The sequence below is a fragment of the Prunus mume genome, linkage group LG5, assembly GCF_029339155.1.
Source record: "Prunus mume cultivar Tortuosa linkage group LG5, ASM2933915v1, whole genome shotgun sequence".
Lineage (NCBI taxonomy): Eukaryota > Viridiplantae > Streptophyta > Magnoliopsida > Rosales > Rosaceae > Prunus > Prunus mume.
The window spans coordinates 4,384,261-4,403,596 of record NC_142702.1 but is presented as its reverse complement, the minus strand read 5'-3'; the positions used below and the strand labels follow the sequence as shown (position 1 = coordinate 4,403,596).

At 36.4% G+C, this 19,336-nt stretch overlaps 1 protein-coding gene across 1 annotated transcript; it reads left to right on the top strand.

The window, feature by feature from the left end:
* Nucleotides 1-6,057: 6,057 nt before the first annotated feature.
* Nucleotides 6,058-11,590, top strand: LOC103330604 (putative disease resistance RPP13-like protein 1). Its single transcript, XM_016794408.2, has 3 exons — nt 6,058-10,488; nt 10,586-10,663; nt 11,198-11,590. The coding sequence occupies exon 1, from the start codon at nt 6,347-6,349 to the stop codon at nt 10,418-10,420; it is 4,074 nt and encodes a 1,357-aa protein (XP_016649894.2). The 5' UTR covers nt 6,058-6,346; the 3' UTR covers nt 10,421-10,488; nt 10,586-10,663; nt 11,198-11,590.
* The last annotated feature ends 7,746 nt before the right edge of the window (nt 11,591-19,336 follow it).

The window sequence follows — 19,336 nt, the reverse complement described above, 5'->3', positions numbered from 1 at the left end:
AGTATATTCATGGTAAATGGTTGGTGGATCAACCATTTACAGATATATAAAGAAACTACATGGAGGACAAAGAGCAATGAAAAGGGTGGATGTAAGGTGGTTGGAGGGATGGGGGAGAAATAAAGGAGAACAAACGAAATAAAAACTTGAAAATGAAAATGACATAAAATTGTTTGTAGTTTTTGATTTTTCATTTCATGTTGCATTCTATGCGCATTTTCCCATCACCCTTCTTTATGCTTCTGTTTCTCCCATATATTTTCTCTATATCTCTACCGAAAAATGAAAACTGAAAACTCCACATGAAAATTTATTTATCACTTTTATTTTATAGTTACATGTGTGGACTGACGGGCCTACATGGTGCCCAGTGTAGGCACATGCACCCACTTGAAAATAAAACTTCAAGTTTAACCACATAATTTGTTCAACTAATATGGCCAATTATAATGTTTGCTAATGGTTCTAGGCCCCACACAATTCAACTTATCCCACTAAATGACCTAAAAAGGCATTCACCAATTTGTTCAAACGAGGGACGGATGCATATGCATATTCGAAGTCCTAGGATCGATTTTCCATTCCCCCAATATCTTTCGTTTGTATTAAAACAAAAAGGGTCATATACATATAGGCATAGTACACAATTTGGTTGAACAGGGAAGATTGGCTTGGAATCTAGATGGCATGTGTCATTTTCTTCATATATTTGTCTTCTCTTGCCGGATGAACAAACATACGTCCAATAAATTTACATTCCCATAAAAGCATTGCAATCAATTAAACCAATCCCATTTCCACAAAATTTCAGACGAGTAGAAATTGTGGCTGTTTGGGAACCTGTTTCATTTATTGAGTTCATCTATTCACTTTCAAGACTGCATGACTTGCATCAGTGAACAATTTTATTTGTTGGCCACTGCCATGGGCATGGAGATTGGCTTTTGGCTGTCAAGCTTTTAAGATCCGTCTTGTTTAATTTTTGTGTGTATTCCAAGGGAAACACACTGCCTTGGCGAACTTATCTAACCTGCATCTTCAACCTGCATCTTCAAAACTCTATAAATTCAACCCATACCACTCACATCATCTCCCAACACATTGTAAAGAGAGAGACGCAGGCAATTAAATGAACGATATGACAACATACAACATGACCGCCATGGTTTCAACTATCTTTGCAGTCATTGGACTTCTGTGTTCCATGAGCAATAACTTGATGGAGCTGCAGGGCTGCCAAGGAGACATGATGGGTTTGTTCACAAACTGCATGATGTATGTCCAGAAGGTCTTGCCATTGCCAAACATGAATGCATCCGAGGCATGTTGCAATGCTATCAACACAGCTGACATTCCATGTCTCTGCCATGGCATTTCTAGTCAGCTTGAGCAGACGATCGTCGGCCAAGATTGTTTCTGTTGCGGAGTCCTGCGGCAAGCCTCTTGCACTTGGGACACAATGCGGGAGTAAGAAAACCCTACTATAACCTCTGCACAATATATGATACTCTCTCTCATTTCTCTGTCTCTCCAGATACTTTACATTAACAATTTGAATTTCTTATTGAAATTTCAATTTATAGAAAACAAACTTAAGCTCATATATTTTGGCAAATACATATTTATAATATAATTAGATTTGTTGAGGCAAAAATTTTGTAGTTACGACGGGACTATCCCATATGGACTTGTCCGATTTATAAAAATCATCAAGTCCGATCCTAACCCATATAGGGTTGGGCTGGGCTATTAATCGGACTGATATGGGCCCACGCCAAGTTTGTTTTATGTATTACATTTTTTTTACAACTTCATTTCAGTATATTTTTTACAATTATTTATAAGTAAGCCAATAACTTTATTTGAAGTACATTAAAAAAGAAAATGGCTAGATTATTGTTCGGATTTTAAAAATTGAAACTTTAAAAATAAAATCATTATTTTATCTATAAAGAAAACATTAAATTTTAGTATATATTATTAGAGAAAAGACATAGACTTTTATTTAAGATATAAGTATAATAATATTATATTATTTTTCTTTAAAACAAATATAATTTATTAAATGAGCTTTAAACGTTTCGGCTCGTCGGGATTCAGTCCAGCATGGTCCACGACAGGCCTTGAGTCGGCTCGATCATTGGCCCGAATTATCTTGTCCTGGCATGCTCAAAGATACAAACTATACCGTGTCAGGACCTTACTTAATCGGACCTTTTAACACCTACATGTAATGAAGTTAATAAAACAACAATAATAAGAGTATTTTAAATTATTTATTTACTAGCCTCTCGGTGCATGTGCCTTTAACACTTACATGTAATGAAAATGGTTAATAAAACCAACAATAATAAGGGTATTTTAAATTATTTATTTACTATCCTTTGGGCACTTGTGCCTTTATCGTGGAATGTAATTGGCTTTTTCCTAATTTGCTCTTTATATTAAGTTTTTTTTTTCTTCTTCTCTTTAGCATTTATTTAACTAAGAGCAAATGCAAAGGGTATAGGCAAAAGAGTAGACAAATCATGTTGAGGTGCCACATAAGTTTTTTCGTCCTGCAAGAGATAGACAAAATAGTAGGCAAAGAATACCTACTCTCCACAATGAAGGTATTGTTGCTTGCTTCAAATGAAAGAGGTATATTGGCTCCCACATTTTTTTATTATTAAAAAAATACTATTTCCTTTTTGTTTTTTTCTGTCTACCAACTTTAGTAGCCCAGCCCGCATCCACTAGACAACTACTCCAAAGAAGACAACTAACTACTTCACACAAACTATTTCCTTTTTTTTTTTTTTTTTCTGTCCACCAACTTTAGTAGCCTAGCCTGCATCCATTTACTGGACAACTACTCCAAAGAAGACAATTACTTCACACAAATAGTTGAAAATTTTATGTAAAATCTATATATATAAAGCAAAAGGCAAAGAATGGTAAAACATTCAAAATATCAAAAAATACTCTTAGTTAATATAAACATTAAGAATTGAAATTATTAATTAAATGAGGATGATATGGTAAATTCACAATTTTTTCATATTTAAAAAAATTAAAATTAAAAGAAAAATAAGATAATAGATCCTATTTTTATGGAACACAACTACCCATTATATTTTTTAATTCTAAAATAAAATAAAATTTTTTTTTTTGTAAAAAGCCTCTTGCAAGAGCGGGGAGGGTATGCGGAGAGGCTAGTAAATATCATAAGGAAAAGCAAGCACATTTAATTGCATTTAAGGTTAGTAGTTGAGAGTTGAAGTAATATCTCAACCAGAAATTACAAAGAAAAAACACGGTAAGCAGTTTTTATCCAAGAGGCAACCAAATATAAGCAACATCAGTTTGTACTATATGTAGTACAATTTTTCCGACTTCATTTGACTATACCCTTGGAGATGCAGTTTTTGGTATTGTGAAAGATTCACAGTGCGTTTATCTCACTTTACCGTTTATGGATCTATATATGTGTGCGTGTGTATATGTATATGTATGGGTATATATGTGGATTTACTTTCCATATTGAGGTTTCTTGAGCATGTGTATTGAGAGTACTCTGCACATATATGAACATTGGAAATGAAGTTCATAATTAAGATTGAATATTTGGAAATTAATGGGTATATTATATTTTTGCAAGGATACAATTATGGGAAAAAAGATTTTGGGTTTTGATGATTGTATTTTATATTAACGGGTTTACTTTGGTGTTTGAATGTACGGTTTTACAATAAGAATTAAAGGAACAAATTTATATTGTTTTTCAAGAATTTGTGAAGTATTAATTATATAGTTTTCCATATCGTATGTTATGGTATGAAATTTTACTGAATTGAATTGTTTATGAGTATCGATTGGTATATATGTACGTAAACAAAGGATTTTATTGCATGACATTATTTTCTAAAACGGAGGGGGTTATTTATGTTGAATATAAATTATATTTAACATTTTGTTTTCGTCCACTCATATTTTCTAATTTGCGCTCCCTAGGTTCTAGACATCGAGGTCGAGACCACCACGTAGAGGCAACATCGTTGTCCGCTTCATAGTAATGTTCTACTATCACTCTCTACCTTTATTTTGTTTCCCGAGTTGCAAACTTAATATTTAGTTGCTCCTTTTTAATCTTTAGTTCCTTTTTAGTTGCTCTAAGGCCCATTTCAATGGTCTTAACTGTTGTGTGTGCCTTTACTTTGTGCATGCTAAAAGTTGGGATTATTTCTATGCTCGTATGCAGGTACTGTAGATTGGGATTATTCAATTTATAAGGGAGACTTTGCCAAAATTTCAGCAGAAGTTGAAGTCTTTATTAGTTTAAAGTAGGGGTAAAGAACGTTTTAGGAAAGTGGGTCCTGCATTGGTTAGATGCCAAACGGGAAGCAGGGTTCGTCATAGATTTCGAGAGGAAATCCGGGGCGGTTCCCGTCACTCTTCTTCACTATTTTCCTCTTCATGGATGACATTCCTAGCCAACTCTATAGAAACTTATACAGTTCCTATAGTTCTTAATTAGGCACTTGTTCTACATATTCTTGGGACAACTGTGACTAATAATTAAAAACCTCATCAAAAAAGGCATCTAGAATGTCATCCAACGCTGCGTTATAAAGCAATTGGGGTGGCCCAACATCTGGAAAATTTTGGCACAACCAAATAAGAACAAAAATGCAAAGCATGCAATTTGAATACTTTATGCAAATAAATAAGGATACTATGCTTTAGCCTTTAGTAGTGAAAACATGCACGGGACCACTACCTTTACTTCCTATTCCAAAAGAAAGAAAAAAAAGCCTTTATTTTCCTACCAACTATCCCACTAAGCTAAGTGACAAACTCAACCCAGTATAAAATTGCTACAAATCATGTAATTATCCAGAAATAACACATACAGACAATCAAAAAAACAAATCATTAGGATGAGGACTTGATTGGGATTCCCAGATCCCGTTTGATTTGTTCTGAGGTTTCTTAGTTGTTTTTTCCTGGGGCTAGCCATTTTGTTTATTATAAAAAAAAAAATTCATTGAAAGCAACAAACACTTTAACCATTGAAAGCCCCTATATCAAATTGAAACTAAGTTAAATAATCAAGCTCTTTCAAACCTGGTTTGTTCAAGCTTCCACTGCCTTCTCCTATGCCCTTCATCATTTTGGTTGTGTAACCAGCTCCTTCAATTGATTAACTTTTACGCACATATGAGAACTTTTTAATTAAACCCTAAAAGACCCAATAGAAATCCCTAATTTGTGTTTGAGGATTCGAGCCTTTGTGTTTTCTTTCTCTAGAGTAAGAAGAGTGAATATGCTGGGTTATTTTAGGACCACATGTGCTATGAATTGCAAGAGATTTTACCTTAATGCCCCTCCACTTATTCAATGACTACCGGCAAGAGCTGAAGCCTTAATGGAATTAAAAGGAATCTGACGGAAATTGAGAAGTATCTTCAAATTGCTTGGAATCCTAAACTACAGTGGCAAAAGTGACGAAATTGAAACCATAGGACTTTAGTAGTAAAAGTTGGAAACCATAGGACTACAAGTGTTGTTTTGCCATAAATAAATAAATAATGGTCTAATTAAATTAACATAAATTCGATCAGCTAACCAATCACAAAAATGAGAAAAAAAAAAAAGCAAAATTGTCAGACGAATATGGTAGAATTTTTTTTCTATATAGGTTCATTGGTACCTGTGAACAGGAAGAGAACACGAAGAAAGTGGAAGAAGGGGAGGAAAAGCTCGGGAATTAAAATTGCAAATGGTGACCGTAAAGCAAATGGTATAAAAGGCCAGGTAGTTTCTTCGTGAATTTTAACTATTTGTTCAGAGCATCGTGAATAAGTGATGAAAATTATAGAGCAATGCATAGACCCTTTTTTTTTCTTACAAGAAACTGTAGAGAAATAGCTAGAGTATTTGCTGGTGATTGCCGTGGCTTGTGGGGACTGTCTTGCACATCGATTGGTTGGGTAGGATGTTCCTCAACTTTAAAGACATTAGATTAATTGGGTGGTCATGATTTTGTTAAATGCAGAAAACTAACAAGTTTGGATGACATACAGAAAAGGGATGCTTGAGCAATTGTAGATAAAGACCAAATTAGTTTGACATTACTGGAAATGATTGATTTTGATTTTACACTTGTACTCAATTTCCTAGCATTTTCATGTGTGCCAGCTGTTGGACGTATCGAACCCGCCAAACTAAGGATAATTTGCATGTGGCCAGGGGTACCTCTTCCTAGTTTGACTTTCCGCATCACAAAGCCTTGAATCTTATATATTGTTTGTTACTTATTTGATTGCTTAGTTCTCTTCATTTTCCCTCTGACATTGCTTCTCTTATGCAAAAAGAAACTATGGCACTTGGAGAGATCTTTCTTGCTGCATTCCTTCAACTGCTGCTCAACCGGTTGACTCCTCGCAACTTTCTCAACTTTGCACAGAAAGAGGGTGTTGGCAAGAAGATGAAGAAATGGACTACAATGTTATCTGCAATTGGAGCGGTGCTGCATGATGCGGAGGAAAAGCAACTAATGAGCGAGGCTGTGAAACTGTGGCTGGATGATCTCAAAGATTTGGCTTATGATGTGGAAGACATGTTGGACAAGTTTTCCACTGAGATGTTTCGGCGCAAGGCAAATAAGCTACATGGGGCTACCACAAGTAAGGTACGAAGCTTAATTCCAAGAGTTAAATTCAAAAGTAGTATGAACTCAGAAGTAAAGGTGATTACTGATCGATTACATGAGATATCTGAACGAAAAGACAACCTTGGTTTAAATTATATTGGCACAACTTCTAGTAAGGCACGCCAGAGGTCACCAAGTTCAAGTGTGTTAGATGGACCAGTTGTTGGAAGAGATGGTGATAAAGCGAAGATTCTGGAATTGCTGTCAAGAGATGAGCCTAGTTCTGCCAATTTTCATGTAGTTTCTATTGTTGGCATGGCTGGAGTGGGGAAGACAACGCTTGCTCAGCTTGTATTCAACGACAACGATGTTTCCATGAAATTCAGCCCAAAGGCATGGGTGTCCGTGTCTGATGATTTCAACGTTGTTAGAGTAACAAGGGCAATTCTTGAATCAATCACCTCCCGGCACTGTGATTTGGAGGAATTCAGCAACATTCAGGATAATCTGAGCAAGGAATTAGCAGGTAAAAAGTTTTTAATTGTTTTAGATGATGTTTGGAATACATGTGACTATGATCTATGGATCAAACTTCAGTCGCCTTTTCGTGTTGGAGCACTAGGAAGTAAGGTAATTGTGACAACACGTGATGGAGAAGTTGCAAAAATGATGAGAGCCATTGGAGTTCATAATTTGGAGTGCATATCAAATGACGATTGTTGGAGAGTGTTTGAGCAGCATGCATTCTTGAATGTTAACAACGGAAAGCCACCAAATAGTGAGTTATATAGGGAGAAAATTGCTATAAAATGTGGTGGATTGCCTTTGGCCGCAAGGACTCTTGGTGGCCTTTTGGGTTGTAAAGAAATAGATGAATGGGAAGAAATACTGAATAGCAATTTGTGGAAGCTATCAGATAAAATAAACATTCTGCCAGTATTAAAAGTGAGCTACCATTATCTCGCATCAAGTTTGAAAAGGTGTTTTGCCTATTGCTCAATACTTCCAAATGACTATGAGTTTGGAGAGAAGCAGTTGATTCTTCTCTGGATGGCAGAGGGTTTGATTCAGCAATCTGAAGAAAATAAACAAATGGAAGATATAGGCGGAGAGTATTTTCGTGAGCTAATATCTAGGTCATTATTTCAAAAGTCAAGTAAAAACAGTTCACAATATGTAATGCATGACCTTGTTAGTGAATTGGCACGGTGGGCTGCAGGAGAAACATGTTTTAGATTGGATGATAGCATGCAACGCAGATGTTCTCCAAAGGTTCGTCATATGTCATACATCTCTGGTGAGTTTGATGGAGTTAAAAAATTTAAGGCCTTTTTTGAGGTCACTCGTCTGCGAACTTTCCTACCACTTCAACTTTCAGATGCTCGGAGGAATAGCCTGACTAGCAAGGTTAATCATGATTTATTGCCAAAATTGCAATACTTGAGAGTGCTCTCTTTGAATGGCTATACAATAACTGAGCTCCCAAATTCAATTGGTGATTTGAAGTTTCTTCGATACCTTGATCTTTCTCACACACTAATAGTGAGTTTGCCTGAATCAGTAAGCACTCTTTACAACCTACAGACGTTGATACTAGAAAATTGTTCTCGTTTGAAGGCGCTACCTACAAACATGAGTAATCTAATTAATCTGCGGCATCTCAACATTTCTGATGTACCCTTGTTAGAAGGAATGCCACCGCAATTTGGTCAATTGGCTAATCTGCAAACCCTGACTAATTTTGTTGTGGGAAAATGTCATGAGTCAAAAATCAGAGAGATAGGGCCGCTTCGGCATCTCAAATCGACGTTGCACCTCTCAGGATTGGAGAATGTGATTGATGCTGAGGATGCAAGAAGGGCTGACTTAATTAGCAAGGAGGGGCTTGATGTTTTGGTACTTAAATGGAAAGACATGCGAGAACCGAAATCAGATGTGCTTGACATGTTACAACCTTCTAGAAAGCTGAAACAACTTACGATCATTGGTTATGGCGGTTTAGAATTTGCAACATGGCTGGGAGATCCTTTATTCTCTAATATGGTGCTCATTCGGTTATACAATTGTAATAATTGTCGGTTCTTGCCACCACTGGGGAAATTGCCTTGTCTCAAGGAACTTCATATAATAGGAATGCCCCGAGTGGAAAGCGTGGGTCTTGAGTTTTATGGAGAGGGATGCTTGCCTTTTCCCCTGTTACAAACCCTTTTGTTTCAAGACATGCAACATTGGAAGGAGTGGTCTCCTTGCGAATCATATCAAGGAATTGGAGTTTTCCCTTGCATGACAAAGCTGACTATTAAACGATGCCCAGTGTTGGAGGGTAGGCTACCTGAGGACCTTGATTCATTAGAAAAGCTTGAAATTGATGAGTGTGAAAATTTGATGGTTTCAATTGCCAACTACAAACAACTTCGTAATATAGACATCCACGGTTGCAAAGGGATGGTGCATGCAAGTGCAGTTGAATTTCGGTTACTAGAGTCCATGCATCTTTCAGATATTTTGAAGTTGACATTCCGACCAGAGAGATTCATGAGAGGATTATCAATGGTTAAAGATTTAAAGATCACCGGTTGTGAGGAGCTGACGTCTTCATGGAAGAATGAGGATGGATTACTGCAACACCTAGTTTCTCTTCGTCGTTTGGTCATTAAAGGCAACTCCAACCTTGTTCAATTGCATCACTTGACATCACTTCAAGAACTTCAGATAGATGAATGCTCAAATCTGGTTTCTTTTACAGAGGCTAGTTTGCCACATTCTCTTAAAGTTCTAACAATTGAGTCGTGCCCTTCTTTGATGTATCTTGCCAGAGACCAGATACCCCCAAGTCTAAGAAGAATAATAATACGAAGATGCCAAAATTTGAAATCTTTAGTGGAGGTTGGGATAGAGGGTTCTTTGTCTTCTTTTCCTTCTCTGATGCAAGAGGAGACATCTTGTCTTGAGTACTTGAGCATTGATATCTGTCCATCTCTGACGTCCTTATCATCCAGAGGTCATCTACCCAAGACGCTTAAACACCTTCTCATAGATACTTGTAAACAGCTGGAGTCAATAACAGAGAGGTTCGAGGAAAACACATGTCTTGAATATCTTTGCATCTATTTGTGTCAAAATCTTAAGTTCTTACCAGAAGGCCTATGTAACCTCTCCAAAATTCAGTCGTTATTGATTTATGGCTGTGGAAATCTCGTTTCCTTCCCGATTGGAGGGTTGCCAAGAAGCGCCTCCAACCTGACAGAGATCAGCATTATCAATTGTGATAAACTGGAGGCTCTACCTGAAGGCATTAACTTCCTCAACTCTCTTCAGATATTGAGGATTCCTCACTTTCCAGAAGGGGGATTCCCTCCCTATCTAGCATCACTTAGCATAATGAATCTCAAGATCTGTAGGCCACTGTTAGAGTGGGGTTTGCACAGACTCACATCTCTTAGAGTGTTATGTATCAGTGGTGAAGATCCAGATTTGGTGTCCTTTCCACCGGAGAAGGAGATGCTGCTCCCTGAATCTCTTGTTCAACTTGACATTATAGGCTTCCCCAATCTCAATTACCTAGGCTTTCAGTTCCTCACCTCTCTTGAATCTCTTAAAATCTGGAGCTGTCCAAAGCTAACATCCATTCCAGAGGAAGGTCTGTCTCTTTCGCTTACACAGCTTAGTATCCGTGAGTGTCCCGTTCTTGAAGAGAAATGCAAACCAGGTAAAGGGCAGTACTGGCCCTCCATAAGCCACATCCCTTACATATGGATTGGAGGCCGGAAGATAACAACACCCTGATTAAGTAATACAAGAGAGCAGTTGGAAGCTGAGAACACATGCCTCTCATTCTCATGCCCCCTCTCAAGGTACTTCCATTTTGAGACAACAAAAATAATGTCATTTGCTTTAACTGCATATCTATTTAATACCGTTGTGTGAACTAATTGTGTCTTATGCTCTTAGTTTATGGAAGATGAAGAAAGCCAAGGGACAATATGATGCAGCACCTTGTCAACCATTAACTTAAGCCTGACACTAATAGTAAGCTTCCTCAATTATCTATGAGATGCTCTGCTACTTGTTTTTTGTTTTGGTCTGCAGTGTATTGTTCAACATCTTATTGAATGATAATTTAACTTCAGTTGATTTTGTTTGGATTTATATCTCTATACAATTTTGATGCTGTCAAAGTTTCTACACTATAGCTGTATTTGTTTTCTCAACTGTGGTTTGTATATATGCGAGATTCTGAAGTTCTCATCTTATTTATGCGCATTTCTACTTTATAATTTTTGGTTGTGTGCTCTGTAATTTTATTTTTTAATCCTTAACTTTACTCTGCAATTTTTTGAAGTTGTTTTTTATTTTTATTTTATTTTTGGATCATCTTTCACATTCATTGCTGTATCTTTTTAATCCTTAACTTTACTCTAGTCAGTTTTGGTTAATTGTGGTTTATGCTTTTTTCTTTTCTTGTTCAAATGTATATGAGTGGTTTATTTTTAATTTGATTTATCTAGTGATCAGTCTATGAGACAGATGCTTATGAGGGGACTCTTTTCTTTTTGGTTGCAGGACTAGGAAAACAGTGGGGGAGCTTCACATGATTATATATGAAGGCACTTCCAGTAAGATTGGAATGGAGGTCGATTAGCTTCATCCTTCATCAGCGAAGTCTTGTTGATGAAGGCCATGCTACCCTGCTAGATCGACATGCCAGACTGAGAGTGACCTCCCATCATTGGGGACTTCGGTTATTCTGAAGCATTTTACGTTGCGTTAGCTTCGTTTATGTTTCACTACTTTTCGGTAGTTTGTTTGTATAAAGAAACTTGCACCAATTTTTATTGCTCCTAGCATCCAAGCTAGAGTTTGGTTTTTATGTAGAAATATGTTAAAAGAGTTCTTGAGCCGAAGAATAGTACACATGTTATAGATTATGCAAAACACATGTGTTGTTTTTTTTCAGTTTAGCTTATTCGGTCGACAGAGCTTCGATGTTGGCAATTAGAGAAAGGGGCTTGGAGTGTCCTTTATGCGCGTGATGACTGTCTGATCTAGCATTGCATGGCCCAAATTGTAGTGAGTGGTTTCTTGATTTGGGCCTTAGACCCTCCTCCTCAGTCCAACAAATATGTTTAAAGGTCAAAAGAAATTACGACGACAATCAGCGTCGAATTCTTAAACTCCAAAGATCGGAAGGTTGGGTCTGATCATGGCCTAGCGTCGCCAAAGCATCTGCTATAAAGTTTGCTTCCCGATAAACATACTGAAAATGAAAAACTTCATATCACAACTTTTTTTGAAGTTTCTTTTCGGTTACAACTTTTCGAACTTTTCAAATTTACACAAACTATTGGTTGGCTGTGAGGGTAGCCCAAGCAAGTGGAGCTCGCTTCAAGACACAATAGCTGAAAATAGTAAGTTTCTCAGTTACATGTTACTTTAGTTATGCATGTTTGACCTTAGCATAAGCTAGGACTTCAGTTAAACTTAAAACCTAAGTCTAAATTTGCATGCCTTGCTCTTGTTGGATGCTGGTAAATCAGCATGTACCGAACCCAACAACCATAGATTATATGCTAGGTAATTTAATTCACCCCAATAAAGTATTGCCCTCAAACACTTCCCTTTCAACATGTTTATATTGGTATTCAATTTAGAAGGACAAAGCCAGCAATATGTTTGTGACTTTTACATTGCTTGTAAGGAAATTCTTTGTTTTAAGGAATGTCTTGTTTTGAGTTTTGGAGATGCTTATTAAGGATAAAGAGTGTTAAAACTAATATCGTAGGAGAAAATTTTATATTATTTTTCCTTTCCCTTTAGACCTTATGGGTGTACTCGCAATCTAATATTTGAAGTTAACGTTGTCATTTGGAGAAATTCTTTTATGGCATCAACAATTGAAGAACAGAAAATTAATAGAAAAGGTTTTGTAAAAGCAATTTGAAACCTTAGGGGTGTAATCTCGAGTTTTACAAAAGTACGAAATCCTCATATTGTCAATGTAAATAATTCTTTTTTTTATATGTGGTCTCATTTTAAACATCATTTATTTTTAACAACTAACATATTGTCATGTCAAGTCATTTATGAAGCTATCATCTTTCACATTACTAATTATTTGGTAAAAACTAAAATTTGAATTTTTTTTCATTCTTTGTGATTATTATATGACAGTATAATTTTTTTTGTAATTAATCTCACTTAATGCAAAGACTAACATGCCACCATTTCATCCCCTCTCAAATTTCGAAAAAACATTTTAGCATAATAGCGTCTTTTTTTTTTGGTCAAACATAATAGCGTCTTAGGTATTATAAATAATCGATGATATGTTATATTATTTGGCGATTAATAATAATGTTTGAATATTGCATTTAAAAAAAAATTATTTAGTCTTACTTTGAACATCATTTATTTATAACAGCATACCCTCTGCCTGTTTTATATAGCATTTGTATACGCATTATATTTTGTTCATATGACCAGGAGAGAAACAAATAAATAAAGGAAACGTGGGCTGCAATTCGTGGGCATTCTAGCAATGCAAATGATTAAATTATAAACAGATTAAAAAGGGTTGCAATTCGTGGGCTGAAAAGGCTTTTTTCATTTTTCTTAATTAAGACATCCAAAAAAAAATGAGTAATTTATTTTTTCATTATTGCATAGTAGAATTAAATCAGTAACATATTTAAATATTCACAAAAGAAATAATAATTAATACGTAATTACTAATTAAAATGATTCAAAAAGGCTAAAATATTACGTAATCACATATATTAAATTAAATAAGTTGGCCAAAAAACAAAAGTAAAGAAACTAATTATATATTTTAAAATTATTAAAATAAATATAAAAAAAAACCTCTCCCGACGAAATTTCGTCGGAAGAGGTAACATTTGTCGGAAGAAGTCTAATCCGACAAACATTTGCCGGCATAGACCTGTGCCGACGGAAATTCGTTTGGAGAGGTTTTCGTAGTATGCTATTTACAGGGTATAGCCGGGCAGCTATACTTTAAAATATTCTTTTTTGGTATATAGCCGGGCGGCTCTACTCTTAAATATTCTTTTTTTAGTATATAGCCGAGCGGCTATACTTTTACATATTCTTTTTTTGCACAGTCTTTTTGGTATATAGCCGGGCGGCTATACTGTAAAATATTCTTTTTTTTGGTATATAGCCGAACAGCGAAACTTATAATTTTTAGAGTATAGCCGACCGGCTGTGCTTAAAAAATTCTAACTATAATATTTTGGCGTATAGCCGGGCGGCTATACTGTTAGAATATTATTTAAGGAGTATAGCTGTGCGGCTATACTAAGGTATAGAATAGTAAATATAATATTTTAAAGGTATAGACGTTGAATATATTATGGTTTAATTACTTTTATTTATTTAGTGAAGAATTAGTATTTAAATATTTGAAGTAATTTCATAAAAATTACTTAATAAAAATTAATAAATTATATTTAATGATCTTAAAGAATTTTGTGGAATGTAAAATTATTTTTAAAATAGTTTCAATTATTTAAAAATTCTAGAAAATTATTTTAGTATTCTAAAAATGGAATTTTAGTTTCCAAACCAAAAATCCAAGTCTCGAAACAAAAACCATAACTTTCGAACTTATCCGAACTTGGTCCAAAACCATTCGCAAGCCTGGAACCCTAACTGTAAACCTATTGTAGGGCACTTCGGACTTGATTAAGGTTGCATAATCACGTAACTCAACCCAGGGCTTTACGATTTAAGTTTCTCTCTCAATCTTGGGCTCTGGGGAGATTTTTTAAAACGGATTTAAAAAAAGGAAATTGTAATGCTTTTTTTTTCTATGACTTATGAATGACATTGATATGATTTAAATTATAAGGATATTTGGTTGTCAATTTTTTTTTTAAAAATTTAGCCTTTCCAAATTGTACCTCCGTTAAAAAATTCTTGGATCTGCCAGTGAACGTATTAGTTAAATCAATTAAAATAGTTTATACAAAATTAAAATGACTGATATGGCACATGACATGGATTGCAACGGTTTTCCTTATCTCTTCTCTCCATGTTTCTCTTTGTTTTCTCGTGTTTCCTCCTTCTCTTTCTCCACCAGTTTTCTTCAAGCCTTGACTTGGTGTGGTTTCTCCATCCATTTTCGGCAATAACCGCACTACATGCAAAAAATTTGGATTTAAACCATACCTATGGCCCTCACTATTAAACTTTTATGGGTCCGTGGGGCCCACAACCTTTGATTCTGATTCGAAAGTTCCTATAGGTCCAACAAAGTCTACTAAATAAGTCCTGAAGGTTTGGTCTCTATCGAGCAATTGGATCTAAGTCAATCACACGATCGAAAGGCAATAGATTCGTCTAACCCTAAAATCATTGACTCGAAGTATTCGAGACTCCGATTTTCGATCTGCAAGTTCCTACATGATCCTAGAGGTATAGGGAACAAAATCATTGAAATAGGAACCAATCGGACGGTCCGAACCTATTGAACCTGGATATTGCATAATAGATACAATATTCGTTTTATAGTCAAACGATAACCAACTTCAAATTCGAGCATACTGTTGCTCGGGACGACATGGGGAACATTTTAAAACACAATAGGCCACCACAGATGTCCCACGCTCCGCCAGTAGGGGTGGGTGGCTTGAGAGACTTTCTAGTGAGCGGCCAATACTTATACTAATTGTTCAAGCACAACTAGGGGAGCCTTTTTGGTACTTGGGCCTAGCCAAAAAAATAGCTTGAGGTGCCTGAAACAAGGCCAAAATCACCGGCCTCTAAAGCTATCTAAGTCAAACTCTCAAATCTCAAAATCAACCTAAACCATGTACACAATCAATAAGAGCACGATGAGAGGATCGAAATCCATACGTGGATTGACGTCAATGGTCGAAATCGATGTTGGAAAGTGAAACCCTCTGTTGAGACCCAAAAACATTCACGGTTGGGCCCGAATAAATTATTGGCCCAAAGCGACGCTCTATTAAGAAAAGACGTAAAGAGAAGTATACGAAAATCCACCTCATGCGAGTTGTAGTTTACATGCCATGATAAATAGATAAATTGTCATGCTAGGGGTTGAGATGAAATATGCTTGATTTACGAACCCATGCTAAAATTAAACATCGCAACCCTTCCCAAGGATGATAAAATAAAAACATGCCAAGCGACATGCCATGCCAAGCATGAAATTGTTATTTCGTACATAACCACACTACAAGCCTGAGTGGGCCCAAGCCACTCAAACGTCCAGGGCTTGCTTTAGTGGGTTATGGTATGAATGGTAATGAATCAACATGAGGCCCATTGATGGGCCGAGAAATGGAAGGTCTCGAGTTGCTTGGGAGCCTCGAGACTCAAGCCCATTTCTTAGGCCCAAACATGTGGGTGAGCACAATAAAGAAAAATAGCCCAATAGCCCAAACAAAATAGCCTATTGACACAACCAAAAAGCCCAATGTTTAACAAAAATAGCCCACTTGCTTAAAGAACCACCTTGGCCCATACAAAACTCCAAAATAAGCCACAAAAACCTCAACTCTTTGCTGGAAAAATAGAAGCCACGTAGAGAAGGTCTGCAGGATCATTGAACAGAGTTGCTGGGAGGTTCCAGCACATGGAGGGAGCAAGTTTCAAAGCCAAAACATCTAAGAAACCAGGGGGTATTAGCGTGTAAGATACCAAAGAGAGAAACACCCTTCGAACCAGCATATATATCCCAACTCATTTTCCCATCAGACTTGGCCATGGAAAAAAGGAAAGAAAGCAATAAAAGAGATGGCTGGGAATGAAAGTCTGCCATTGAGACAGTTGCAGGAAAAGGTGCCTTGAGCTTAAAAAAAACTCTGATATGGTCCAAATAGACAGAAGGGATTTCATCAAAATGGGAAGAGTCAAGGAGGGAGATGAGAAATGAGAGGAAAAGCTTAGCCAAAATGGGTAGAAACCATTAGGGTTTCTTGAGAAGTGGTGGTTTCCAGCGGCTATAAAATGAGGCTTCTCCTACCTAATGAATCCAACTCAGATTGAGAGAGCAAGCTTTCTCTCTAACTTGCAAAAAACCCAGCAACCTCGTGCACTATTCACCTTTCTTCTCCATTCTTCTCTTCTGGCAGACAAAGCATCATTCATGCTACTGGAAGAACTCTGTTCTTTATTTCATCTTTCTTAGCCAAATCTCTCACAAAACTTCTCCTTTCTTACCCTAACACTTCCTTTTCCCTCAAAGCAAGCCTAAATTTTCTCTTAGTGCTAAACTCATGTTGATTTTGCTTCCATGCCACATGCCACTCACGCTGAGCTTAAGAGTTTATCTGTAAGCATGAAGAAATTACCTGTAAGCTGTCATTATTTTGGTTGGTGAAGGTAACCAAAATACTTCCTAAGGCTCTGCTGTACTTTCATAGTGTTTTCGAGGCTTAATTTTCGAACTCGGACAAGGGGACAATTCCATCATGCCCTTTACGCAGCCCAACCAATTTATAAATGTCGGAAGAAAAGTCCCATACACCTCATTCTCCCTTTTTGAGCTCGAGCCGGTGTTGTGAGGAGCTAAGGACATGATCGATGGTCATGGTTGTCATTTTCCGACCAATTTCGTTGTCATCGGTGGCGAGCGACGGCGTTGTGTCTTCGGGATGACGAATAGTCACTGCTTGCTCAATGACCGTGTCGAAGGGGAAAGAGAGAGACGCGGGAAGGAGAGAGAACCGAGGGGGTTTCACGCATGCACGAGGAGAGAGAGCTGGGTATTTAAGGTTTTCGAATAGTTTAAGTAATTCCTAATACGACCTTTCCCTTTTCAGACCTTTTCACCTTTGTTACAACTCGGAATTTAGCGTGCTGCCTGTCTAAGGAATCATATTGGCGAGCTCTACATAATAGTGCAGCCCAATTCTCCCAAAAAAAAAACCGAACAAAAAGTGACTAAAGTGCCCCTACCCCCAAGGGCAAACGTGTAATTGCACAATTAAATAATTAAATAATTAAATAAGCTACTTAATTGGGTCGGGGTATTACAACAATTGTCATCTCACCTAGTAAGACATTTTTTGTGCAAAATAGCATAAGCTTTATCCAAAAAATAAATTTGTGCTTGTAGAGTTCAAAATAGACAATATCTTGCTGAGAGAGTGGGCTATGACAATTGTCAAGGGCGAAGAACATTGATGAGGCAACTATTACTACAGTTGAATGCCTTGCACTTCGAGATGTGGCCTAGCTCATGCTATTCATCATGTTGGCGTAGAGTTCCGATTGAGGTAGACTCCAGGCTCATTATTGATTGTATTAATATGCAGTCTATGTTCCTTGGAGTATCAAGCTGCTGGTTAAAGATATTATGTTGTTACCTACCATGTATTGAGATGCAATACAAAGCAAAGAATAATAGTAACATTGGGGCATAGAGTTCGTGAGGGCATTATTTACGGCCCTCAGATGAGATCCTATTCTTAATCGTTAAATCAAACTAATCAATTTCATCCAACGACTAACCAATTTAATTTAATAGTTAATAGATAAAATATCATCTAAGGGCCTTAGATAAAGCCTTCAATATAAAACTCTATGCCCCAATGTTTCTATTATTCTTTGCTTTGTATTGCACCTCAATACATGGTAGGTTCGCTGATCCTTCTTTATCTTTACTAAAATAATTTAAGAGCACGTAACTTTTGAATAGTTTATGAGTACGGATTGAACTTTAAACAAAACAACCTGCCCAACATAATTAATCGATTATTTTTATTTGTTTATATTGCATGCACTTTTTTCCTTTATCTTTTTTTATTTTGTTTTTAATGTATGTTTTCCTGGTGGCTTGGCCCCCAGTTTCTTGGGAAACACATTGTTCCACACGTGAAAAAGTTTTGGAATGAATTAAAATGAAAGCTAAAAGAGAGGGAGCTTACATATGTCAAATTTCATGTTATTATAACTCAAAAGTTAAGAGCTTGAACCGACCATTTTGCCTGAAATTCGTTTAATATTTGGCCTATGAAAAAGTAGTAATATTCTGGCTATTATCAGAGCTGGTAGACCATATGATATACTTAGACCTTAAGGTTTAGGTTGAAATACATGCTCCTAATCTTTCTCTTTCTTCTTCTTTTGTGTAATTTCCACTTAGTCGGAGAAGATTATAATTAAGTAATTGAATTAATTAAGTTGTTAATTGGCATGTGATTGTGATTCATGTGAGCTAATAATGATAATCGGTGTTTGTTTAGAGCTTAACCAAATCACTTTCAACTATGATGCACCGCACGCCTTGTGTTTTCCTTCTTTTTGTCACATCGTTAAAGCTTGCAAAGCAGGATTAATTTAATTTTGTAGCAAATTAAACTAATAAAATAGTGGCTTATGGTAGAAACAAAGATATTAATTTCCTAGTTTTAAGGGGGAACGTGTCAAATATCAAATATATTTGTTGTTGGTGGTAAAGCTACCGCAAAAATGAGAGGACATTGGTCCAACGTCGTATTTTTCAAACACCAAATTCATCAAAACTATATAAACACTAAATTCAAATACAGATAACGTCCTTTGGCGAACAAGGTCATCTGTTCTTCTTGATGGAACCCCAGTGAAATCGTAAATAGAGAATAGATGACCTTGTTGAGCAAAGGATGTGAGTTTTATTTTGTCACTTGGGCTGCTGAGCTATATTTTGATCAAAATACCTCTTTAAAGCTT

Excerpts from the sequence above, each read along its gene's own strand:
- LOC103330604 (XM_016794408.2), top strand. The coding sequence starts at position 6,347 with ATGCAAAAAGAAACTATGGCACTTGGAGAGATCTTTCTTGCTGCATTC.